At 42.7% G+C, this 26,333-nt stretch overlaps 1 protein-coding gene across 2 annotated transcripts; it reads right to left on the bottom strand.

Annotated features, from left to right (window-relative positions):
• Positions 1 to 11,554: 11,554 nt before the first annotated feature.
• Positions 11,555 to 19,483, bottom strand: LOC310851696 (phospholipase A2 inhibitor NAI-like). Of its 2 annotated transcripts, XM_083754337.1 has the most exons (5): positions 19,247 to 19,483; positions 17,890 to 18,012; positions 14,949 to 15,101; positions 12,956 to 13,102; positions 11,555 to 11,850 (listed from the first exon to the last, which is right to left on the bottom strand). In XM_083754337.1, the coding sequence occupies exons 1-5, from the start codon at positions 19,296 to 19,298 to the stop codon at positions 11,693 to 11,695; spliced, it is 633 nt and encodes a 210-aa protein (XP_083610463.1). In that variant the 5' UTR covers positions 19,299 to 19,483; the 3' UTR covers positions 11,555 to 11,692. The 2 variants fall into 2 exon arrangements, with proteins under 2 accessions (XP_083610463.1, XP_083610464.1); XM_083754338.1 differs by lacking the exon at positions 14,949 to 15,101.
• Positions 19,484 to 26,333: the final 6,850 nt, after the last annotated feature.

Below are 26,333 nucleotides of genomic sequence, written 5' to 3'. Positions count from 1 at the left end.
AACGGCTTCGCGGCTTCACTCCGTTGACTGCGGAACGACCCTCAGCGCCGCTACCCCCTCCGCGATTCGGAGCCCCTTACGGGGTTCCTTCAACGTTTTGGGGGCAGCTCCTGGCACCCACCGGGTCCCAAGACCGCAGGCTTCTGCCGCCTGCGGTTTTCCGATGTGGGTCTCCGCTTCGCCGTAGCGGACGACCCGTTTCAAACGGAGCTTCCCTCTCCTGTTTAGAAGAGGGCAGCCATTACCGTTCGCGCCGCCTCCGGTCTGATTTGTCCTAGAACAATAGGATTCATAATGCAGCAGTCTGATTGGTCCTAGAACAATAGAAACCAGAATGCAGCAGAGTGTTTGGTCCGCAGGAGGCACCCAATCCAGCTCCAGGTGGAAGCGATTCCACAAGAATCGTTTTCATTATTGTTTGAGTTGAGATCAGCTGCACACAGTCTCAGTCATGGGGAAAGCCCTGGAGAGGAGACTTAGACAGATGCGAGGTGTTCGGGGATCTTTTGTCTTGGTAACTGATTTCACATACAGTAGAGGTTTGAAATTAAACTGTGACTATTTCTATACCCCTTGGAGGACAATACCTTATAGCTCTATACCCCTTGAAGTACGATAAGAGGAAAGAAGATAAATTGGGGAAAACATCCTATACTGATACTTTGTGAGGATTAAGCCTCAGGTGGCTGGAAATTTACGTTCTGATCCCCTGAGTGTATTACAGTGGACCACAGCGATATTTGGAGTTGTAAGGACTTTTATGGACCTGTTTGGTTTTTTATTTGAGCTTATATTGGAACCTATATTTGAACTTATATGTGGGATTGAGTATATAAGAGATGGAATAAAAGAAGAGTACAGAAGAGGACCCCCAAACTGAATAGTATTTGATGGTCAATATATGAACTAAACATTTTGGACTGAGTTGTGAAGGTGACATCTAAATGGTAACACTACATGGGACAATGTTTATATATTTTTTATGTACATCACTCCCTGTTTCTCTCCCCTTTCCTTTCTTCAAAATAATATTTGAGTACAGTTGTCATATAGCTGATATGTTTAAAGGGGTGAATTTTGGAGTGTTTGGTTAAGGAAAGAACTGAAAGTCACTGTGAGGAAAAGGGAAAGAAAGCCCCCTAGAGGCCATAGTTTAAATTTTAATCTCTGATAAATACGATCTCTAGCTCTCTGGTGTAATTACTTAATATTGATTTTCTTGTCTAAAAATGTCAGGGAAAAATTGGGAAAAAATTGGAGGAACTCCAGGTGATAGAAGACAGTCAAAACAGGAGGAAATTAAGAATTTAGACATTCTCTGGTAAAAAATAAAGGAAGAATTTAAACAAAATGAACAACATATGGAGAAAAAAATTGGTCGAAGTGCAAAAAGCTCTGGATAAGAAAATAGAAGGAGTGGTGGGGGAATTGTCAAGTAAAATTAAAGATTTGACGGTTAGATCTAAAACAACAGAAGAGCTAGCCAAACGAACTCAGAAAGAAGTTAAGGAAAATAGAGACAGATAGAATAAAAGAGGACCTGGTTGAGGTCAGTAAAATGCAAGAACAGATCTGGGACAATATGGCTCTGATGGGTATGAGGCAGAAACAGAAGAATTTAAAATTCAGAGGTGTTGTAGAAGAGCCAAATGAGGATATTAAAACAAAAATGATTAAGGAACTGGCAAGATGGATGGACTTGAAGGAAAAAGAAATTGAGTACACAATAGAGAATGTGTTTAGAATTAAGGTGAGTTCTGTAAAAGCCAAAACCAAAAAATTACCTGGAGACTGTTTGATAATTTTTAACTCATTAGAGATGCAGAATGCCATTTTGAAAATGAGTTATAATAGCAGATTATTAATTGATGGAAGACCAATTATCATATTTAAAGAGATCCCGATTAGATTCCTTCGAAAAAGAGATGGATACAAACAACTGGTGACTTCATTGAAGAAAAATGGAATCCAACATAGGTGGGAGTTCCCTGAAGGAATCTCTTTTTATTACAAGGATAAAAAATTCAGATTAACAGATCTACAAGAGGTGAAGAAATTCTCCAGAAGATATGAGAAGGAATTAGGCAAGATGGAAGGAAGCCTTGTTGAGCCCAGATTTACCAGAGCATACCTCTATGGGGAAGCTGAAAACAAAAAGAAGGAATAAAAAGCTCGAAATAAAGAAGAAGAGGAAGAAGAAGGAGGAGAGGGAGAGGAAGGGGAAGGGGAAGGAGAAGAAGAGGGAGAAGAGGAAGAGGACGAACAGGACATTAGCAAAACCACTAGAATTTAACTTTCTCTCTCTACAAATTAAAGAGAGAAATGACGTTGAAACTGATTACTTGGAATATTCATGGGTTTAATGAAAAATCTAAACGAAATAAAGTCGAACACGTTTTGAAAACAAAGAATGTTTTGTAATCTGTTTACAGGAAACTCATGTTGCTAAAAAACATAGACATGTCTTGATTAATAGAAGACTGGGAAAAGAGTTTGTAACCTCCGATGTTAATAAAAAAAGAGGGGTGGTGTTATATATAAAGGAGAGATTAGATGCTAAATTGATTTCCAAAGATGATGAGGGGAGAGTGATTGTGGTGCAAATTTCATTACAGTGTGAGAAGATAATTCTTGTGGGAATATTTGCCCCTAATGGAAATAAAGCTGATTTTTTTTGAAAATTAGAGGAAAGATTGATGGAGTTTATAGATCAGAAAATAATTCTGATGGGGGATTGTAATGCGTTGGTTAAGCCAGAAATGGATAGAATGTCAAAGAGAAAAAAATATAAATGAGGGTAAACTCCCCCAAAATTTCTTTGAATTGGTTGAAAACTTTGGTTTAATAGATACCTGGAGGTGAAAACACCCAATTACAAAACAGTTCACCTTTTTCTTGGAACCTCACCAAAGCTCGAGTCAAACAGACTATGTTTGGGTTTCTAAAGAACTGGTTTCCAGAGTAAATAAAATTGAGATCACTCCACGAACTATATCAGACCACAATTCGATTTATCTGGAATTAAAAGGTAGAGAACAATCCTCATTTAGATGGAGGATGAATGACACTTTATTTGAGAACCCAAAAATAGAAGCGAAAGCGAAAGAGACAATTAAGGATTATTTTGAATGGAATTTACATAAAGAAACCAGTCTGGACACTGTATGGGATGCGAATAAAGCTGTCATGAGAGGTTTCCTAATCCAGCAAAATAGCCATAAAAAGAAAGAAAGAGATAGAAAGAAAGAAGAAATTCTGGTTAAACTCATGGAAAATGAGAAAAAAATTGATAATAAAACCAAAAGATGAACAAATTAAACAGACTATTAAAATGCTACAAACTTAGTATTCCATGTTGGTGAATAAAGAAGTGGAATGGAAAGTAAAATTAATGAGACAAAAAAATTTTGAATCAGCAAATAAAACTGGCTGCTGAGAAAACGTCAAAGTCAAAATTTAATTAATAAAATCAGGATAGGGGAACAGCTGACAGAAGATCCAAAAGAAATAAGAAGAGCCTTTCAAGGATTCTATAAGGAACTTTACAGGAAAGAAAAAGAAGATATAAAAAAGATAGAAAGATATTTGGAAATTTATAAAGGAAAACAGATATCATTGAAGGAAAGAGAACAATTAAGCGCCCCAATAACTAATCAAGAAATCCAAAAGTCAATAAAGAAGATGAAACAAGGCAAAGCCCCAGGACCGGATGGGTTAACCTCTATGTATTATAAATCACTTGGTGAGCAGCTAGTACCAGTTCTAGGGGAAGTAATGAATGCTATTTTACAAGGAAAAGGGAAAATACCAAACTCCTGGAAGGAGGCTTATATAACGTTGATCCCCAAACAAGATACGGATCATCAGAGTTTTAAAAATTTCAGACTGATATCATTGTTAAACAATGACTATAAACTTTTTGTGGTGATCTTGGCCAACAGATTGAAGACAATATTCAATGATTTAATTCATAAAAAAAAATTCCTTCCAGTAGCACCTTAAAGACCAACTAAGTCAGTTCTTGGTATGAGCTTTCGTGTGCATGCACACTTCTTCAGATACACTGAAACAGAAGTTTCCAGACCCTTCTATATAGTGAGAAGGTGGGGAGGGGTATTACTCAGAAGGGTGGTGGGAATGGGTGATTGGCAGATAGCTGTGATGAGCCTGTTGACGACTCTTAACGACTGCAATAGGTCTTACAGGAAGAAGCGAGGGGTGAAAAGGTGAAAAATGGCTTTGTCATGTATAATGAGATAAGAATCCAAGGTCTTTGTTCAGACCAGGTTTCTTACAACTTATCACCAAACTTAAAACCATTGAGAAAGCACTATTATTTTGCCCAAGAAATGTTGCTTTTGGTAAAATGATACAACACACATGATTAACCATATGTATTTATTTTGGACATGATTCAATGAACTCATTTGCACCTGAAAGTCAAGTACAGTCTTTCTTTAAGGAGGAGCTTCTAGGAGACCTCCCCTGCTTCAACCACTAGGCCTCCAATTTCCATAAATGGTGGGTTCTTCTGGGCGGTGGTGGTTTGCCTTCTCTCAGCTACAGCTCATTGGAATCCTCGTCCATTGCGTCAGTGCACTCTGTTTGAATGATCTCAAATCCCAATGATCCAATATCAGTTTCTTGCAACCCATCAATGTAGTCACACACACTAGCTGTTGCACAGCCTCGGACAGCGCCCAGGATGCTGCTTCCCCCTGTTGGGAAAAACACACACATATTTTTTGAATCCAAAACCCACTCCCTCAAACAGAAGGGTGGGCAACTTTTCTCAGACCTAGAGCCTTTTTCCCGTCTGGGTGACCTTCTGGGAGGTCCACATGCCAATAGAAACATATGTAAAATTCACCTTTACACTGCAGGCTATTTTATACATACATTCAACCCCCCCTCTCTATACTCCCTCCAGGTAACCAAGATTCAGGGGCAACAATCCAGCCAGGCCAAAGCATACAGGTAGGCTATGAAGTGGGGCTTGTGAGGGGTGTGCCCTAGGGAGAGGAGGTGTGGCTAAGGTGGATCCCAAAGGCCAGAGAGAGAGAGAGTCCTAGAGGAATGCCTTTGGCCCCTAGGCCTGTGGGTCTCCAGGCTACCCCTCCCTCCCAATTTAAAGTGCAAATTTTAAGATGTATTTTTATTTAACAAAATCTATGTTTTAAATGTATAGTACAGATGGGGCATTAGCTGCACTCCATCATACAAGACTCACCAATGTTCAGGCGAGCCCCAATGTAGAAGCATTGATCTTCCTCATTTCTGCAGCTGACGGTCTTATTGCCCTCACAGTCATCTGAAGAGATGGAGAAGCAACTCGAGCACTTCAGCCCATTGGGCTCCCTCGTCTCAGTCTCAGGCACTGGAAAACAATCACCACACCACACCAACATTGCAATTAGTCAATGTATTTCTTTTGCAGATGCAAACCACAACTTGCTGTATGTGAGGGGTGGGAATTGTGCTTCTTCTTCCAAGATGGATGCGTACCACCTTCTAGCACTTCTGCAAGTGGAGTGCTTCAGCCATGCTCCATTCATCCAGGGCTACATTAATGCATGGTGCAAGAGATTTCTGACTGGGGCCACATTCACAGCATACATTTCAAGCACAGGGATACCACTTTAAGCAATTGGGCTTAGCACTGAGCACCACTGGGGGGCATTCTGAGAGACAAAATGGTAGCCATGGATGCACACAAATGATGATAATATTCTACAAAATAGCCCTCGTAGAGTGGGAAAGTGAAGGAAAGCTCTTAGTAGTTTTGTTCTTAAAAAACACTTCTGGGACAACATGTGCTTAGTTTTGGTAAAATCATGATTTCACCTAAGAAAAAATGCCAGCTAAAAAAGCTATTGTGTGGGGTTTGTTTGCTAATCCATAGCTCTGTGAGGGGAATAGGGGTTTTCCAATTAACTCTCCTTACCAGAGCTATGATGAGTACCAACAACTGCTGGACAAATCACCAACTAATACGCTCCACGATGGCTATCAAATTTTACCTCAACACCGGCTTCAAGGAAGGAAACCAAGGCGCAAAATGAACACTCAAGCCCTTCAAGATCTCATTAAGTGGGATTGCTTCCAAAGGACTCTTAAGGACCATCTGCTTTCAGAATTCCCTGATAAGATCGAGGAACACTGGACCAAGCTAAAAACATCCATTATTGCAGCCTGTGAACAAACTATTGGATACCAAACCAAGGAACACCAGAACTGGTGTGCTGTTATTCCTATCTTCCTCTGCACCTGAGGGTCTCAGGATGCAATTCATGCTAGCTCACTAAGCCAGGCTCCAGCTCAGCGCAGCTTCCAGCTTTGGGGTTCTTGGTTCAAATCCCACCCCTAGCTTCTGTCTCTAGTTTGAAAAGGATGGTGATACAGGCCTGCGTCAGCAGCTGGTGTACGCCAGGAGCCTGGCCGGGGCTTACAGATTGAACCTTCGTATTAACTGTTTCAGTGAGGGCCACATTTCCTTCTAGGCAAGATTCTCAGGGACACATGCCAGTGACAGGGCCTGTTGTGAAAGTGAGTGGAGCAACAAATGTAATTTTTTAAACTTTTTATTCTTTGCACCACCTGGTTCTTCTCCCCTTTGTGTAGATAGTGTTCCTCTATAGCTTAGTAATTAGGTGGCACTGGAGCCCATTGCATCTAATACATCTTTCTTAGCATTTGCTTTAACCTGAAGATATTAATTCCCTGAATGCAAACAAAAAATAAATCAGTTCCTTCCTCTACAAGAAGGACAGAGGCCTGTCCCACAAATATATCTCTACAAATGCAAATGCATCAAAGAAAATGGGTCACTCTAGGTTTGGGGGCTAGAACTCTGGGAAACCAATGAGGCAGTGAGTTGTAGTGGTTAGAGGGTTGGACTAGAATCTAGGAGACCAGGGTTCAAATTCCACTGTAGCCATGACACTTGCTGAGTTGCCTGGGGCCAGGAACCATCTCTCAGCTTAACCTATTTCACTGGATATTTTGAGGCTAAAATGGTGAGCGGGAGCTCAAGCTTTTTGGAGGAAAGCATAGGATGTAAATACCAGAAGCAGCTGTCGGAGAGGAACTGTGAGTAACATTATGGGAGGGGTGTTTCTGGCACTAAGGTAAAACTGTGATGCTCCCTTGTAATTTTTGCTAATAGAGGCTGTATGTTGTTCAGGTAATCTTCTTACTGGGATTTTAGGTTTTGTTCTATTAGTTCCCGCCACCCCCATACTATGGCTCCAATGCTTCCCTGCTGGTTCCCTCTGTCAGTAGCTCCTCCCTGTCCCACCAGTCTGAATTAGGTTTGAAATCTTCTTTCCTAGTGTCGCCCTCAGGCACCTCCTGGAGCGACTGGCTGCCACCGCTCCTCCTTGTCTAGCCAGTCCCTGACATCAGGATACTGCCCAAAACTTGTTTGTCTTTCTTTGACCTCTCTCATTGCTTGAGTTTTGTGAGACCAGCTTTCCTGATGATGATACTTACTTTCAGGAGGTCCACTGTTGCACATATCTGTCTTGCAGCAGGAGAGCTTGCTCTGGGTGTACAGTGATGAGCTTATGGAGACACTGGCATAGTCTGCATCACACAACTCTGTATTGATGCAGGCCTTGAGAACCATTGTTGACGGCAAAAGTGCTATAAAAGAAAGAATTGGAATAGGAAATAACTAGACCTGGAGATAGGGCTGGTCCACCCATGAGGCAAGGGTTGATGGTCACTTTTATGTGGCAGGATCCAGAGGGGCAGCGGATCGGACCACCAAGAAAAGCATTGCCTGATGCTGCTGCCTTTGAAGCTGTGGTGTGATCCTTGGAGGCAAGATCTGCCACCTCCTCATCAGTTCCTCTCCCCCAGCTGAACCACCCCATGTCCCTGTTGTTCGTGACAGGGACCTTAGAGCTCCTTCCTTTTTCTATTTTAATATAATGTTTATTAAAATTTATTTTTCCCTTTATAACAACCAAATAAAATTTCTTCATCACATATATCTATGCTCAAATTGAGCTTTGACTTCCTCCCATCCTCCTCCCTGACTTCCATATGCAATCACTTTTATTTCGCATTTCTAAATCATCCTATTTACTTTATCTCCATACTTAAAAGACTTCTAATATTTATAAATAGGTATCAAATCATAACCTAACAAAATATTTTAAATCAATCCTGCAAATGTTTTAAAATGTTTGCAATGTCTATTTTTATTTTGTACAAATCTACTCCAGTTTTTTTCAAACAGTTCGTCTCGCTGGTTTCAGATTTCCCCCATTGCAAGTTTAAAAGGTAAAGGGACCCCTGACCATTAGGTCCAGTCATGACTGACTGTGGGGTTGCGATGCTCATCTCGCTTTATTGGCCGAGGGTGGCGGCGTATAGCTTCCGGGTCATGTTCCAGCAGGACTAAGCCACTTCTAAGACCAGTTCAGGAGGTTTCATGGGAAGGAATTCATCAATGAAATAAGTTTTGTGACTGCCCAGATAACTGGACAGGGTGGATAAAAATCAATTATTATTTTTTTAAAAATCAAAATAATCAGATTTTTAAATTTAAATCAGAATTTAAATTTAAATTTAAATTGGACTTTTAAAATTTAAAATGTATTTAAAAAAAAATGTTGTTGGTGGAAAAATCTTTCTAAAGATAGTTTTCTATTTAAGTTACATTATAGTCCAAAGGCTATCCTCATCAGGAAATAAGGATTTGTTTTAAGTTTTTCATGTGTGCTGTAACTCCCTCCAAGGTATTTCTTAAAAAATCATTAAACCACATCAGTTGACAAACATGGATACATATGCTATAGTGTTATTGTTTTAGTTAAATAAATTGTTTAAATTGTTATTAATGAAATGATTATTTTTTCCTTCTAATAAAGTACAGCAGAAAAGTTGTCCAAATATAAACAGTTAATTTATTAAACCTTACAAAAATTTCATAATTATCTGTGAGTGTATTTCTAATAGTATAACCAAATCAGTATATTTTGATATAACTGTAAAAACTACTCAAAAATTTATTATTCCAAAAACGAAACCTTCATCTTGCTGTAAATATTAAGATTATGCCAGCAAGAATGAGTCTTTCTGTAAAAATAAATAATTTAAATCAAGTCTTACAGAGTAGTTGTCTAAATAGTGATTTAAATGCTCCACTGGCAGACAAGCAGGACTGGTCACTGGAATCGTCACACTCCTCAGTGGTGGGATTTGGGCAATCTTTTCCTTGATTGAAACAAGACTCACATGTCAGAGTTGCCACTGCAGACAGGGGGGAAATGGATTTATAAAACATTAGTAACTGTGTAGGAGGAATAGGTCTGCATCATGGTACATGAACACAACACTTTCTGCTACAAACTTCATCTTACGAGAGGCAGCAAAGGCCACTGACTTGGATAGTTTCGAAAGCGGACTAGAAACTTACATGGTTACCATGCTCAATTGATTTCCCCCCCCTGCAATATTATAGGCACTATTTGTCTGAATACTAGTTACTGGAAACCACAGAAAGGGAGCTGTTGCACTCAGATCTTTCTTAGGGGCTTCCCATAGGACCCATGATAAGAACAAGAGGCTAGACTAGATGGACCATTGTTCAGCTACATAATGCTTTCTATATATATTCCCTCTGTAGTTCTTAAACTCTGAATGGGGGTGGGAAATGAATAGAGCAGAGAATGATTGTCCAAGATGGCTCCTGCAGTCTGAGGGAGAGGACCAGTAGAGAAGGTGTGGGGAAACCTTTAACCCTCCCGAAGTTGTTGTACTACAACTCCCATAAGCACCAGCAAACATGACAGACTCTGGTAAGCACATCTGGTACCCCTGTGACCTGACTCCACTCAGAGATTGGAGTGGCATTTAACACCAGGAAACTTAAAGTTTGCATGGGGGGGGGCAGGGTAATTCCGCTCCAAAAAATGAGAAGAATAGTGCCTATACATTGTCTCCTATCATAAATTTCTACAAATGCAAGAAACTTACTCTTTGCTTTAAATATGAACTAGGATTCTGGTTCATCGAAGAGTGAACTACTGCCTTTCTCGCTCCCTCAATGAACTTGGGGATGTCACAGCTCTCTGTAGGCATTTGGTTAAATAAAAAATGAATATTGGGAACAAAACAATATATCATTGAGGATCCTTTGTAATCATTGAGAGCCAGTGTGGTGTAGTGGTTAAGAGTGGTAGTCTCGTAATCTGGGGAACCGGGTTCGCGTCTCCACTCCTCCACATGCAGCTGCTGGGTGACCTTGGGCCAGTCACACTTCTCTGACGCCTCTCAGCCCCACTCACAACACAGAGTGTTTGTTGTGGGGAAGGAAGGGAAAGGAGAATGTTAGCCGCTTTGAGACTCCTTCAGGTAGTGATGAAGCGGGATATCAAATCCAAATCCATCTGGCCTTGTGCTTTATTCCTCTCCCTTTCTTTGGCTGAGTAAGGGAAGCCAAAGGAGAATGAAAATTGGGAAACTATGGAGCCCTTTAGTAATCTATACCAGGAGTGGGGAACCGCTGACCTGGGGGCCAAATGCAGCCACTGCATGCCCCTCCACAGGGCCTATGTGGGGGGGAGGTAGTACATCGTTCTTCTGTTTGGGATCACAAGGGGGACATCAGGAAATGTTTGCCTATATTGTGTGAAGACTAGCATTTATATTTTTGTAAGACTACATAGAATGCCATGAGGCCTCTTCCTCCGTCTGCTTCCTCATCTCCTAACATGCTCCTGCCTACTTCTCCCCATGGATCTAGAGACGTGGCGCTGAAGTCCTGGTGAAAGATAGCGTGCGTGCTCAGGGTGAGAGGTGAATGACAATGTGGACTTTCCTTGCCTCTCCTGCAGGTGATGTGCTCCGCCTTCTGAGGGGACTGCCACCTGCCTGTGAAGTGTGGGATATTTCCCATGCAACTAAACCAACAATGCATGTTTGCTAGATAGGCAAATGACAGGAGCTGAAGCCCTCTGAGTTTCTTCCTGTAAGTTTCCAAGAATGAACTCTCACTGTTATGTACTGAGTTGAGTATGATCCAAAATAAAGTAGTCTGATTGGTCCTAGAACAATATTTACATGGTTTTGCAGAAGAAAATATGCTGCACTCATTGACTGATTCTTAAAGAATTCCTGAAGTATTAGCTTTGGTGGGGGTTGCGCAGCACATCTGCTGTGGCACTCTGCATTTTACCTCTAGTGGCGAAATGGGATAGACCACTCTTGATAGCAAGGCAGCCCAAAGTCTGCCATTCTTCTCTGGTAGGGACTTTATCTTCCTTCCATTTCTTTTTTCTCCCCATTTTACCTTAAGTGGAGAAATGGGATGCACCACCCAAAGTCGACTAATATTAATTGATTAAAATTGGACCTGAAAGTCTGTCCAGGGATTTCACCCCTGCCCACTGCCAAAGCTATTTCCCACCTCCAAGCACTATTATTTTGCCCAAGAAATGTTGCTTTTGGTAAAATGATACAACACACATGATTAACCATATATATTTATTTTGGACATGATTCAATGACCTCATTTGCACCTGAAAGTCAAGTACAGTCTTTCTTTCAGGAGGAGCTTCTAGACTTCTGGAAAGAAAGCCTTTGTGTCCTCAGGCTGAGACCTCCCCTGCTTCAACCACTAGGCCTCCAATTTCCATAAATGGTGGGTTCTTCTGGGCGGTGGTGGTTTGCCTTCTCTCAGCTACAGCTCATTGGAATCCTCGTCCATTGCTTCAGTGCACTCAAATTGAGTGATCTCAATTCCTAATGATTCAAGATCAGTCTCCAGCAACCCCTCATAGTAGTCACACAAACTAGCTGTTCCACAGCCTCGGATAGCGCCCCTCAGGCTGCTTCCCCCTGTTGAGAAAAACACACACATATTTTTTGAATCCAAAACCCTCTCCCTCAAACAGAAGGGTGGGCAACTTTTCTCAGACCAAGAGCCTTTTTCCAGTCTGGGTGACCTTCTGGGAGGTCCACATGCCAATGAAAACAGAAGTAAAATTCACCTTTACACGGCAGGCCATTTTATACATACATTCACACACCCCTCTCTGTCCTCCCTCCAGGTTAACAAGAGTTCAGGAGCAACAATCCAGCCAGGCCAAAGCATACAGGTAGGGTATGAAGTGGGGCTTGTGAGTGGTGTGGCCTAGGGAGAGGAGGTGTGGCTAAGTAGGATCCGAAGGGCCAGAGAGAAAGAGTCCAAGAGGAATGCCTTTGGCCCCTGGGCCTGTGGGTCTCCATCCTCCCCCTCCCCCCAATTTAAAGTGCAATTTTTAAGATGTATTTTTATTTAACAAAATCTGTATACCGTTTGTTTGCAGTAAATACTGCTAGGGGTTTACAAGAATAATAATAATAATAATAAATTTTATTTATATCCCGCCCTCCCCAGCCGAAGCCGGGCTCAGGGCGGCTAACAACAATCAACAATCAAACAATCAGATTCTAAAAAAACACATTCTAAAAATATTTCATTATAAAAATCAATTAAAATCAAATTAATGGCAACTAATTAAGCAAGATTCTAAGCAGGTTGCCAGAAGAAATATTTATATTAGCAGTTAAAACCATTAAAACATTTAAAACTCATTGGAATGAACAGCAAAAGGGAATAGAGAATGTGCCTATCTGAATGGGCTTTTAAGGTGTTGCTGGGGAAAAAATGGAATAAAGAGGCATATGGTTCCAGACAAGAACCGCAGAAATCACTAGCCCCTTCCCTGTATTCTCCTCCTCCTCCCACCTCCCTGCGCACACATCCCTCCTCCTTGGGCTCCTGCCCATCCCCTTACTCTGTGAAGGCAATGTAGGTCTCCTAATAACTTTCAGCACGCTTAATAAACAAAGTATCCTAGCATCTTTTAGAGGAAGCCATGACGGCTCAAAGTGGCGTGATACTGCTTTAACTGCATAGTACAGATGGGGCACTAGCTGCACTCCATCATACAAGACTCACCGAACTTCATGCGACCCCCAACGTAGAAGCATTGATCCTCCTCATTTCTGCAGCTGACGGTCTTCAAGCCCTCGCATTCGTCTAACAAGATGTTGATGCAACTCGGGCACTTCAGCCCATTGGGCTCCCTCGTCTCACTCTCAGGCACTGGAAAACAATCACCACATCAACATTGCAGTAAGTCAATGTATTTCTTTTGCAGATGCAAACCACAACTTGCTGTATGTGAGGGGTGGGAATTGTATTCCTTCCAAGATGGATGCATACTACCTTCCAGCACTTCAGCCATGCTCCATTCATCCAGGGCTACATTAATGCATGGTGCAAGAGATTTCTAACTGGGGCCACATTCACAGCATACATTTCAAGCACAGGGATACCACTTTAAGCAATTGGGCTTAGCACTGAGCAGCAATGGGGGGCATTCTGAGAGACAAAATGGCAGCCACAGATGCACACAAACAATGATAACATTCTACAAAATGGCCCTCTTCCTTAGAGCGGGAAAGAGAAAGAAAGCTCTTAGTAGTTTTATACTTTAAAAAACACTTCTGGGACAACATGTGCTTAGTTTTGGTAAAATAATGATTTCACCTAAGAAAAAATGCCAGCTAATAAGAGCAATTGTGTGGGGTTTGTTTGCTAATCCATAGCTCTGTGAGGGGAACAGGGGTTTCCAATTAACTCTCAACACCCTTAAAAATCTAACACTCCCAGAATTCTTTGTCCTAGTGTTGTTATAGTTTTTACAAAAAAGCTTACACCAGGGTGTTGTGAATGCTAAGGCGAACCATAAAATAGTGCCTCCTCCCACCAAGGAAGGAGGGGTGGGTGAAGAGCTACATCAGGAACAAGGGAATGCGAACATCTGGTGATATATGAACATCTGTGAACATCTGGTGATGGTGATACAGGCCTGCGTCAGCAGCTGGTGTATGCCAGGGGCCTAGCTGAGGCTTACAGTTTGAACCTTCGAATTAACTGTTTTCACTGAGGGCAACATTTCCTTCAGGGCAAGCTTCTCAAGACCACATGCCAGTGGCAGGGCCTGTTGTGAAAGTGAGTGGAGCAACAAATGTAATTTTTTAAACTTTTTATTCTTTGCACCACCTGGTTCTTCTCCCCTTTGTGTAGATAGTGTTCCTCTATAGCCTAGTAATTAGGTGGCACTGGAGCCCATTGCATCTAATACATCTTTCTTAGCATTTGCTTTAACCTGAAGATATTAATTCACTAAAAGAAATCAGTTCCTTCCCATACAAGAAGGACAGGGGCCTGTCCCACTCAAAATATCTCTACAAATGCAAATGCATAAAAGAAAATGGGTCTCTCTAGGTTTGGGGGCTAGAACTCTGGGAAACCAATGAACCAGTGAAGTGTAGTGGTTAGAGGGTTGGACTAGAATCTAGGAGACCAGGGTTCAAATTCCACTGTAGCCATGGCACTTGCTGAGTGGCCTGGGGCCAGGAACCATTTCTCAGCTTAACCTATTTCACTGGATATTTTGAGGCTAAAATGGTGAGCAGGAGCTCAAGCGTTTTGGAGGAAAGCATAGGATGCAAATACCAGAAGCTGCTGCAGGAGAGGAACTGTGAGTAAAATTATGGGAGGGGTGTTTCTAGGACTAAGGTAAAACTGTGATGCTCCCTTGTAATTTTTGGTAATAGATGCTGTATGTTGTTCAAGTAATCTTCTTATTGGGATTTTGAGTTTTGTTCTATTAGTTCCCGCCACCCCCATACTATGGCTCCAATGCTTCCCTTCTGGTTCCTTCTGTCAGTGGCTCCTCCCTGTCCCACCAATCTGAATCAGGTTTGAAATATTCTTTTCTATTGTCACCCTCAGGCACCTCTTGGAGCGACTGGCTGCCACCACTCCTCCTTGTCTAGCCAGTCCCTGACATCAGGATACTGCCAAAAACTTGTTTGTCTTTCTTTGACCTCTCTCATTACTTGAGTTTTGTGAGACCAGCTTCCCTGATGATGATACTTACTTTCAGGAGGTCCACTGTTGCACATATCTGTCTTGCAGCAGGATATCTTGCTGTGGATGTACATTGATGAGGTTATGGAGGAACTGGCATAGTCTGCATCACACAACTCTGTATCGATGCAGGACTTGATAACCATTTTTGACCCCAAAAGTGCTATAAAAGGAAAAATTGGAAAAGGAAATAACTAGACCTGGAGATAGGGCTGGTCCACCATGGGTGCATGAGGCTCCTGCCCACCTAGCAGTTTGAAAGCATGTCAAAGTGTAATTAGATAAAAAGGTACCACTCCGCTGGGAAGGTAAACGGCATTTCCGTGCGCTGCTCTGGTACGCCAGAAGCGGCTTAGTCATGCTGGCACTTGACCCGGAAGCTGTACGCCGGCTCCCTCGGCCAATAAAGTGAGTTGAGCGCCGCAACCCCAGAGTCGGTCACGACTGGACCTAATGGACCCTTTACCTTTATGTGGCAGGATCGACAGGGGCATGCGATCTGAGCACCAAGAAAAGCATTGCCTGATGCTGCTGCCTTTGAAGCTGTGGTGTGATCCTTGGAGGCAAGATCTGCCACCTCCTCGTCAGTTCCTCTCCCCCATTTGAGCCACCCCATGTCCCTGTTGTTCGTTGCAGGGACCTTGGAGCTTCTTCCTTTTTCTTTTTTAATATGTTTATTAAAATTTCTTTTTCCCTTTATAACAACCAAATAAAATTTTCTCATCACATATATCTATGCTCAAATTGAGCTTTGACTTCCTCCCGTCCCCCTCCCTGACTTCCATATGCAATCACTTTTATCTTCTCATTTCTAAATCACCCTGTTTACTTTATCTCCATACTTAAAAGACTTACTTCTAATATTTATATCCAGGTATCAAATCATAACCTAACAAAATATTTTAAATCATTCATTCATGTTCATTCATATATTGTACAAATTTACTCCAGTCCTTTTCAAACACTTTGTCTCGCTGGTTTCGGATTTCTCCCGTCAGTCTCGCCAGCTCAGCGTATTCAATCAATTTTGTCTGTCATTCTTCCAACGTTGGAAGTTCCTGCTGCTTCCATTTCTGGGCTAAAAGTATCCTTTCTGCTGTGGTAGCATACATAAATATATTTATGTCTTTTGCGGAATTTTTTCACCTATTATCCCTAATAAAAAAGCTTCTAGTTTTTTACAAAAATTATTTTTGAAAATCTTTTTCAGTTCATTATATATCACATCCCAGTAGGCTTTAATCTTAGGACACATCCACCACATATGAAAGAAGTTCTGTTCCCCCTCCTTACATTTTTAACATACCTTATCTTGAATTCAGAGCTCCTTTCTGAGGCTCCCTCTGCCTTGCGGGTGTCCGCGCAGGCACACTGCCTCTTTCCTTGTGGGGTGGTCATTCGCAAAGCGCAGGCTGCAAAGCCACCCTACCTATCCCTTGCAGGGCTGCCTGCACTGCTTGGCTGCCTTCGACTGGCAGAGTGGGCTCCGTCTTTCCTCCTGTGCTGAAAAAGGCAGCCAGGTGGCAGCCAAGGCTGTCTCTCGCCGGAGTCTGCACTCCACCCAGGCTCTTGCAGCTGGGGAGGGAGAGCACTTTAACTGAGTCCCCGCCCCACTACTGGCTCATGTGAGCCAGTGGTCATTTGTGTTTTTTGCAAAATTGCTTGGCTGAGGCGAAGGCAGCAGTGTGCTCTTAAGCCAAGCAGTTTAAGGAGGGAGGGAGGGAGGAACAAGATGTATAAGCCTTGTCCATGCAGCTTCTTTCTCCCACTTCCGGTATGAGAGACAGACCATGATGGTGATTTCACTTAGTGATATATCTTTAATGAAACTGCCACCCCTCCTGAGTCCCTCTGCCTCCAGCTCCAGGCTGCAGCTTGTTTTGTTTTTCCTCAGCATGCTGGGTGCTGGAGGCAGAGGGACTCAGGATAGGCGGGGTTTCCTCCACCGATTTACTGCTGAGTGAATCTGTCATCACGGTCTGCCCCTCATACCGGTCCTGGGGTGATATATCAATAAATCGCCCAGGCCTAATTTTCAGTCACCCTTTCTTCCAGGTCTGCGGGGTGGGGAACATTTTATGGTTTGCCTCAGGTATCCAGTTGTGTTGAGCAGGACCTGCTTGGAGCAGAAAGAGATTTCTCCAGTTTTATCTATTTTTTGAATGTGAGTCAGGAATGGAGAACCACCCTTCTACCACCCTTCTCCTTATTGAATGGGATCAGTTGAGGAGGTTTCATGGGAAGTTCATTTCTCCACATTTTCATATCAGTTTCCAACTCCCCCCCCCCCCAATCAACATTTCGTGTGAATGTTATTTTCACTCTTAGGCCCTATCTGCAGGGCCATACTGATTTAAGTAGTCATGGTTTCCCCCATGGGGGTGGGGGGGGGTGTTTGTTGACCATATTGGCTGTGAATCCTGGCAGACTAGCTCTCTACCTTGCAGGTCATTTCTCACTTGGCCTGGGAGATGGGAACCAGACAGACTGACTACAACTACAAAAGCTGAGGCTGCTGAACGGAAACTTGGTTTGGGGTATTGTTTGGCTTGTATTGTTGCTGTTACTGATATCCATCTTTTCTATCTTTATTTTTAGCTCTTCTTATGAATTAGGTGACTGTTGCTTGATTTTGTTGTAGTTTCTTATATGCACACTTTACCCTAGTATGTGCATTTGTCTACTGATTACATGGCTGGACAACTGAATTGCAAAAATGGGAGAAGGGCAGATTCTGAAGGATGTTTTGTTTTGCTCTTCCAATTGAGTAAACGCACCTTTAAATATGAACTGACTTGAATTTCTTCCCTGCTCGTACAGGCAATGCAGAACCTAGTACACTTCTTTATGAAAAGTCATGTTCCGTGGCTTTGGGGCGAAGATATGACCTTAGAAAATGAGTCAGGGGGTTTACGTTTTGGTGCTCAAAGAGGTTGAAAGTTCTCACTTACACAGTTTGCCTACTCCAAGGGCAGACATGCAGGACTGATCACTGGACTCGTCACACTCCTCAGTGGTGGCGTTTTTGCAATCTTTTCCTTCATTCCAACAAGACTCACATGTCAGAGATGACACTGCAGACAGGGGAAAATGGGTTTAGAAAACTTTAGTAACTGTGTAGGAGGAATAGGTCTGCATCAGGGTACATGAACACAACACTTTCTGCCACAAACGCCATCTTGCGAGAGGCAGCAAGGGCCACCGACTTGGATAGCTTCAAAAGCAGACTAGATAAATACATGGTTACCATCCTCAATTGATATATTTTTTTCTGGGACATTGGAGGCACTATTTGTCTGAATACTAGTTACTGGAAACCACAGAAAGTGAGCTGTTGCACTCAGATCCTGCTTTCAGGCTTCACCCATGGCACGAACAAGAGGCTAGACTAGATGGACCATTGTTCATCTACATAATGCTTCCTATATATATTCCTTCTGTAGTTCTTAAACTCTGTGAATAGTGGTGGGCCTTGCATAGACCAGAGAATGATTGTCCAAGATGGCTCCTGCAGTCTGAGGGAGAGGACCAGTAGAGAAGGTGTGGGGAAACCTTTAACCCTTCCAAAGTTGTTGCACTACAACTCCCATCAGACCAGCAAACATGACAGACTCTTGTAAGCACATCTGGTACCCCTGGAACCTGACTCCACTCAGAGATTGGGGTGGTGTGTAACACCAGGAAACTTAAAGTTTGCATGGGGGGGCAGGATAATTCTGCTCTGAAATAAAAGGTTAACAACTTTGGTTTTTCTCTTCATCAAATCTGGCCCTCTTTGAAAAATTTTGGACACCACTTCTTTAAATTTAAGCTAGGACTCTGGTTTATTGAAGAGTGAACTACTGCCTCTTTTGCTCCCCCAATGTACTTGGGGATGCCACACCTCTGTATGCATTTGGTAAAATTTAATATTGAGAACAAAGTTTCAGGAGGAAGGGGCAGAATTTGAGTGGATGATGAGGTAAGCAAACAGGAAAAAAGTTCTAGAAACATACTCTTTGTTGTAGATGAAACCTAGGATTCTGGTTTACCCAAGAGTGGGCAAATGCCCCCATTGCTCCCCCAATGGACTTGGGTTTACTGCACCTCTCAGTGTGTATTTGGTTAAAAAAAACAAATATTGGGAACAAACTATCCTGATTGAAGATCCCTTGTAGCTTGACCATATGCTTTATTCCTCTCCCTTTCAAAGGAAGGACAAGTCCTTGTTCCTTTCTTCTTCTGCTTTAATGGCTGACCCACCCCCCACTTACCATAATTCCTTCCTGGAAACATGATGAACAGCCCAGCAGCTGTGGTTCTGCTCACCTGGATTCAGAAGGGTCAAGAGAAGGCAGGAGATCAGGAGTGTCTTCATCATTCCTGAGAGGTGAAGAGCCAAGAAGGAGTTTGAGAACAAGCAAGGAACTGAGGCTTAGTTGGAGGAATTTGTAGAGGATTGCAAGAAGCACCTTGCCAGCACCCAGGAACAATGGATTCAGGGCAGTGCAACAAATTGCTAGAATTCTAATTGTGCTATACCATAATATAAAGCACAGTGTTGAAAAGCAATTAAATCTCTTCCCCATTCCAATAACTCCAAGGACACGTGCCTCCTAATCTGTGCCAGCGTCAGTTTCACCATCCTGGTTGTGGGGAAACAAGTCCCATCAGGTTACAGCACTGAAATTGGATTAGGCTTCTGGAAGCCAAGGCAGTTTCCCTGACAGCATGAACTTTTTTGAAAGGGGGACAAATGTCTGTCATCAGTTTCCTTTTTGGTACAGTAATAAAATGCACAGTGACCCGGATCCCTTCACTCCCATTAAATTCAGTTGCATTTGGGGTAAATCAATCTCTTCCCCCTTCCAAGAGCTCCAAGGACATTTCCCCCCTTTAACCTGTGATACCCACAATTTCACCACCCAGGAAGTGAAGCCCCATCAGGTGACACCAGAACTCAAAGCTCAGCAGTGAAATTGGATTAGATTTCCAGAAGTCCAGGCAATTTTGCCAGATTTCTTTGATAGTCAGAATCACGAATTTATTTATTTTTTGGTAAGTGTCTTTCCAGTTTCCTTTGTTGTACACTAATAAAATCCACAGTGACTCACAATCTAGATTTCCTCTGTCCCATTAAATGCACTTGTTTTTGGGCTAAAGAATTGGTCCACTTGCTCTTTAAAATAAGTTGGTTACATTTAAGAGCAGGTGGCATGGGGGAATGCAGGGCTTTGTCCAGAGTAGCTTGCATATTTAAGGGACTATCTTTTACTGGGGCTGGATATACACAAGCTCAGCTACATGTCATTTGCCTTATATATGCAGCTGTATTTAGATATGCAGCGACAGTGGCAAGGGGTCTTTATGCTAAGAAGTGGAAAGTTGTGAGAATACCCTGAAAGGAAGAATGGATGGTGAAAGCCTTAGAATTGTGTTTTAATATTCTGCTGGAAGCCGCCCAGAGTGGCTGGGGAAACCCAGCCAAATGGGTGGGGTATAAATAATAAATGATTATTAAATTATTATTATTAATAATAATGATAATATTAATAATTGTGGGAGTTTACTATAGATCCCCAAGCCAAATGGAGGACATAGATGATGCCTTCCTGAAACAGATGGCCAAGCATGCAAAAGGAAGGTGGGATAGTAGTAATGGGGGACTTCAATTACCTGGATATTTGTTGGATGTCAAACTCAGCCAAGAGCATAAGGTCAAACAGATTCCTCACTGGCCTTGCAGACAACTTCATTGTCCAGAAAGTGGGAGAAGCAACAAGAGGAACAGCCATTTTAGATCTGGTCCTAACCAATGTTGATGACCTGGTTAGTGGGGTAGAAGTGGAAGGATCATTAGGCACGAGTGATCATGCTCTTCTGAAGTTTACTATACAGCGGAAAGGAGCAGCCAAGCATACTAGGACTCAATTTCTTGACTTTAAGAAAGCCGACTTCATAAAACTTTGGGAAGTGCTGGGTGAGATCCCATGGACAGTAATACTAAAAGGAAAGGGAGTTCATGATGGCTGGGAGTTTGTTAAGAGGGAGATAGTAAAAGCACAACTTCAGGCAATACCAGTGAGACGGAAACATGGAAGGTGCCTAATGAAGCCAGGGTGGCTATCTAAAGAACTTTTAACTGAGTTAAGATTAAAAAAAGGATGTGTACAAAAAATGGAAAAGGGGGGCACCACCAAAGAGGAATTCAAACAAATAGCCAGCATGTGTAGACACAAAGTCAGAAAAGCTAAAGCACAGAATGAACTCAGGCTTGCTAGAGAGGTTAAAAGCAACAAAAAAAGGCTTTTATGGGTATGTTCGTAGCAAAAGAAAGAACAAAGAAACAGTGGGGTCACTCAGAGGAGAAGATGGTGAAATGCAAACAGGGGACACAGAAAGGGCTGAACTCCTCAATGCCTTCTTTGCCTCAGTCTTCTCCGATAAAGAAAACAATGCCCGACCTGAAGAATTTGGAGCAAATGATTCAGCAGAGGAAACACAGCCCAGAATAACTAAGGAGATAGTACAAGAATACTTGGTTAGTTTAGATGTATTCAAGTCTCCAGGGCCAGATGAACTGCATCCAAGAGTATTAAAAGAACTGGCAGATGTGATCTCAGAACCACTGGCAGTCATCTTTGAGAATTCCTGGAGAACAGGCGAAGTTCCGGTAGACTGGAGGAGGGCAAATGTTGTCCCTATTTTCAAAAAGGGGGAAAGAGAGGACCCAAATAATTACCGCCCAGTCAGTCTGACATCAATACCAGGGAAGAGGCCCTTCCCCACGTAATGCCTTGGATCTGAGGGGTAGGCAGAGGGCAAAGCCTCCCTGGACGGCATGGAGGGGGGAGTGAAAGGAGTCTAGATTCCCCCTCCCCCCGCCACAGTGGTACCTCTGGTTACTTACTTAATTCGTTCCGGAGGTCCGTTCTTAACTTGGAACTGTTCTTAACCTGAAGCATCACTTTAGCTAATGGAGCATTCTGCTGCTGTTCTCATCCTGAAGCAAAGTTCTTAAACCGAGGTAATATTTCTGGGTTAGCAGATTCTGTAACCTGAAGCGTATGTAACCTGAAGCATATGTAACCCGAGGTACCACTGTGTGTGTGTGTGTATATATATATATATGTGTGTGTGTGTTTGTCTAATGTTGCCACCTTCTAAAAATTATTTATTAACGCATGCTTTTCTTTTTGTAAATGTACCAAAGCATGAAATAAAATAAAATTGGGATTATGAGGTTTTCTTTGATCAGTGGAGGCTGTACGTGCTGTGTCCTGTGCATGATGTGGTTGTGGAACTTGCCATTCTTCTGACAGAAGATGCTGTATGTGGGCATGGGGGGGGGGGACAAAAATGGTGGGAGTGTCAGTTGTGGGGAGTGAGAAATGTCCCTATTTTCATCTGAGGAATGCTGGAGGGTATGCAGTGGCTATTGAGCATCAATATGAAGGTGTTGGGAACAGTCATTTGGAGTTCTGGAGTGAAGTGTCTTCCATATGTTGAAGATACCCAACTCTAGAAACTCCGTAACACAAACTCTGGATTGGTGCCTGGATGCCATGGTGCATAACAGCCTATAAACTGAGCTTGACCCATGAAAAACTAGAGGCTTATGACTAAGTGATTTCTGGGTCTTGGAGATAGGTCAATTGCTTGGCAGCCTGGACACAGGGGTTCATGCACTGGTAACCTAAAGACTTGACATTGGCAGTATGCAGTGGGGCTGTCTTTGTATCAGGTCCAGAAGCTGCAGCTATTGCAGAACACAACAGCCAGAGTCCTCATAGCAGCAGGCTACTGGCCACATGTCACTCTGTTGCTGAGAAATTGGCACTGGTTGCCAATTTGCTGCCAGGTCACATTGAAGGTGCTTATGTCTATTTCCACAGATTCCCTGAGCAATGTGAGCCCAAAGGGCCTTGAGGAGTGCACAAACCCTTATGCTACACCTCAAGCAGTGAGGTTTCTTTGATGGGGCAATTCTTGTAGTGAGGCATCTGATCAAGGCCTGTATTTAAAAATGAGCTTAAAGATGTTTTAATGCCAGGCAGAAGAACAGCTGTCTAAAAGACTTTTGGCAGATGTTTATCCTTCTGGACAAGGGCCCCCTGATTTATAGCAGGAGCCAAAATTCTCAAAGTTGTAAAAAGGGAATTACAGGCTGAGACCAAAGGTTATTAGGTTACTGACCCTACAGAATACAATCAAGCTGCAAAAGCACTAATTAAGAGTTGGTAAATAGTAGGATTCATTGTTTAACAAAATATAATACCATGTGTCTCCCATTAGAGACTTTAGCCACATTTTCATAAGGTTAAAGGGCAAGAGCTAATGGGAAAAGCAGCTGGCCAGGAAAGGGGGGTTGCTTTTGGAAAGTGTTTTTACTAAGTTCCCTTTTACTTAGAAAAGGCCTTTGCTTCTAAAAATCTATATATGTTATGTATGAAATATATTGGCTTAAATGTAATTATGCAAAGGATTTAGAAAGTAAGAAATGTTAGATTCTTATTTCATAGAATCATAGAATCATAGAGTTGGAAGAGACCACAAGGGCCATCGAGTCCAACCCCCTGCCAAGCAGGAAACACCATCAGAGCACTCCTGACATATGGTTGTCAAGCCTCTGCTTAAATACCTCCAAAGAAGGAGATCTTTCATTGATGGTGTGTGAGAATGTGAACCCAAGATCTCTGACCTCTTTTTAAGATAAAAATTTAAAACCATTAACCATCTGTTTTGGAGGGCAAAAGGGCAAGAAGGGGAAGAGGTGATCTGGTAATTAAGGTGCCTTGTTGAGGCAAATGTAAGATATATGGCTACTTGTTTGCGATTTATAGATAGAAGGAAATATAGCTCTTTGTCTCCCATAAAAGGTAATAGGAAATGGGTGTATCTTTTATGATTGGTTCTAGCAAACAGCTAATAGGAATTTCAACCAGGCTGATTGGACAGAGGCAGCCAAAGGAGGAGCAAGGGGGCTGGGCTGAAGAAATATAAGTGCTGACCATCAGGGCTGGAGTGGGGAGAGCTTTGGTAACCATATACCACTGTGTCTCTCATTTATTTGTCTGACAAATAAATTATTATTTTAATTTCTCTATTGCTGCATTGAATATTTCATTCCAGCTAAGCGTTAACCACAAGCAGGGTGCTACAGTAGCTCCCTACACATCTGAGTTTTAGTCAGCCTTCAATTCACAGGAAGCCATTAGTGCAATAGGACAGAGAAAAGCTGTTATTCCTTTCTTATAACACTAGAATTTGGGGGCAGGCAATGGCAGTGAATGCCTGAAGATTTGAGAAAGATGGAAGAAAGTACAGTGGTTACAAATGGGATCTTTTCCGGAGGCCTGGCCATATCCCCAAATCTTCATAACCTGAGGCCCCCTTTCTGCACATGTGTGCGGTGCTGCGGAGCACTTCTGCTGAAGAAACATGGTTTCACAATTTCTTTCTAAAATCACCAAGCTGTTCATTTGTCTGAGTAAGGGAAGCCAAAGGAGAGAGAAAAACGGGAAACTATGGAGGCCTTGAGTAATCTATACCAGGAGTGGAGAATCACTGACCTGGGGGCCAAATGCAGCCACTACATGCCCCTCCACAGGGCCTATGGGGGGTGGAAGGTAGTACATCCCTGTTTGGGATCACAAGGGGGACATCAGAAAATGTTTGCATATATTGTATGAAGACTAGCATTTATATTTTGACTACATAAAATGCCGCGGGGCCTCTTCCTCCCTCTGCTTCCTCTTCTGTCAACATGCCGCTGCTTTCTTGACCCCATGGAAATAGAGAGTTGGCACTGAAGTCCTGGTGAAAGGTAGCATGACTGGGCATGGTGAGAGGTGAATGAGAAGGCGGACTTTCCTTGCCTCTCCTGTGGACTATGTGTTCTGCTCTGTGCAGTGCAACCAACAATGTATGTTTGCTAGATAGGCAAATGACAGGAGCTGAAGCCCTGTAAGTTTCTTCCTGTATGGTGTGTGTGTGTGTGAGTGCAGGTGGTACATTGTTTCTCGGCTTGGGGTCACAAGGGGGACCTCCGAAAATGTTTGCATATATTGTGTGAAGACTAGCATTAACATTTTGTGTAGAACTACATAAAATCCCATGACACTTCCTCTGTCGGCTTCCTCTTCTGCCAACATGCCCCTGCCTACTGGCCCCCATGGTGAAAGTGCACAAGGTGAGAGGTGAATGACAAGGCGAACCTTCCTTGCCTCTCCTGTGGGTGATGTGCTCCGCCTTTTGAGGGGACTGCCATCCGCCTGTGAAGTGTGGGATATGAACCATGCAGCCAAACCAACAATGCATTTTTGTTAGATAGGCACATGACCGGAGCTGAAGCCCTGTGAGTTTCTTCCTGTATGGTTCCTAGAAGGAACTCTGAAAGACACTCCCACTGTGCCCCATTTGTTGAGGGTGTGGGCACTTCCTCTCCCTCTTTGCTCTCTCATCATCATTCTTCCAGCAATGTAGAACCATTTGCTTGTCTGAGCTCCAAAGCTCAGACTCCACCATCAGCTTGACCAAAGTATGTCTTTGTAACTGGATCACCATTTTAAGCCTCTGGACAAAGCTGCTGTATCAGTTACTCTTCAACAAGTATTCTGAATGAGTATATGTTATCTTTACCTATGGCAAGCAAGAATCTGTGTGATTATTGTTTTAAGGGGGGGGGGGAGGAAAGACTTTTTAAGCAGCAAGGGGATACACTCTGCTGAACTTACAAACGTGAGGAAGGGAGGATAATATCTAATAAATACAACTTTTCCGAGCATCAATACACATCTCTACTTGAAGGGCAGCAGGTGATGGCCTGACATGATGTCATACCATCATGTTGTGCTTGTGTGTGTGGGGGGGGCTCAGGTTGGTGCCTCTGGTCACAGGTGTTTCCTCCTCCTGCTGCAACAGGCTACTCCCCCCCCCCCAAAAAAAAAACCCAGGAGGGGCATGAAAAGAGTAGAGGTGAGATCAGTTGCACACAGTCTCAGTCATGGAAAAAGCCCTGGAGAGGAGACTTAGGCAGATGTGAGGTGTTTGTTAATCTTTCATCTTGGTAACTGATTTCATGGAGTAAAACCCACAGGAAATGAGCTGTTGTATTCATCAGGCCTAACACTCTGTGAAAATTGTGTTTTTACTAAGAAAGAATTAACTCAAACTTTTGTGGAACCAGGAGAAACCCGAGTAAAAAATGGAGGCAAAGCTTGCTGGCTCGCTCTAACTGTGAGGCCAAATCGTCTGCCTCAACATTCAGTCTGAGCTGTTACATGACTGAAATGTGTCCCAGTATAGGGCTGTCATTGATTAATCTCCCCCAGGAATTTCAAAACGACACTTTAAAAAGTATCTGAATTTGTATAAGAGGGACAGGCCACAACAAACTTTAAAGTAAATACCTTAG

Source organism: Podarcis gaigeae (assembly GCF_964106915.1).
Source record: "Podarcis gaigeae genome assembly, chromosome: 8".
Classification (NCBI taxonomy): Eukaryota; Metazoa; Chordata; class Lepidosauria; order Squamata; family Lacertidae; genus Podarcis; species Podarcis gaigeae.
Note: the sequence above shows the minus strand (reverse complement) of the source record. Positions and strands in the feature narration are given on the sequence as shown.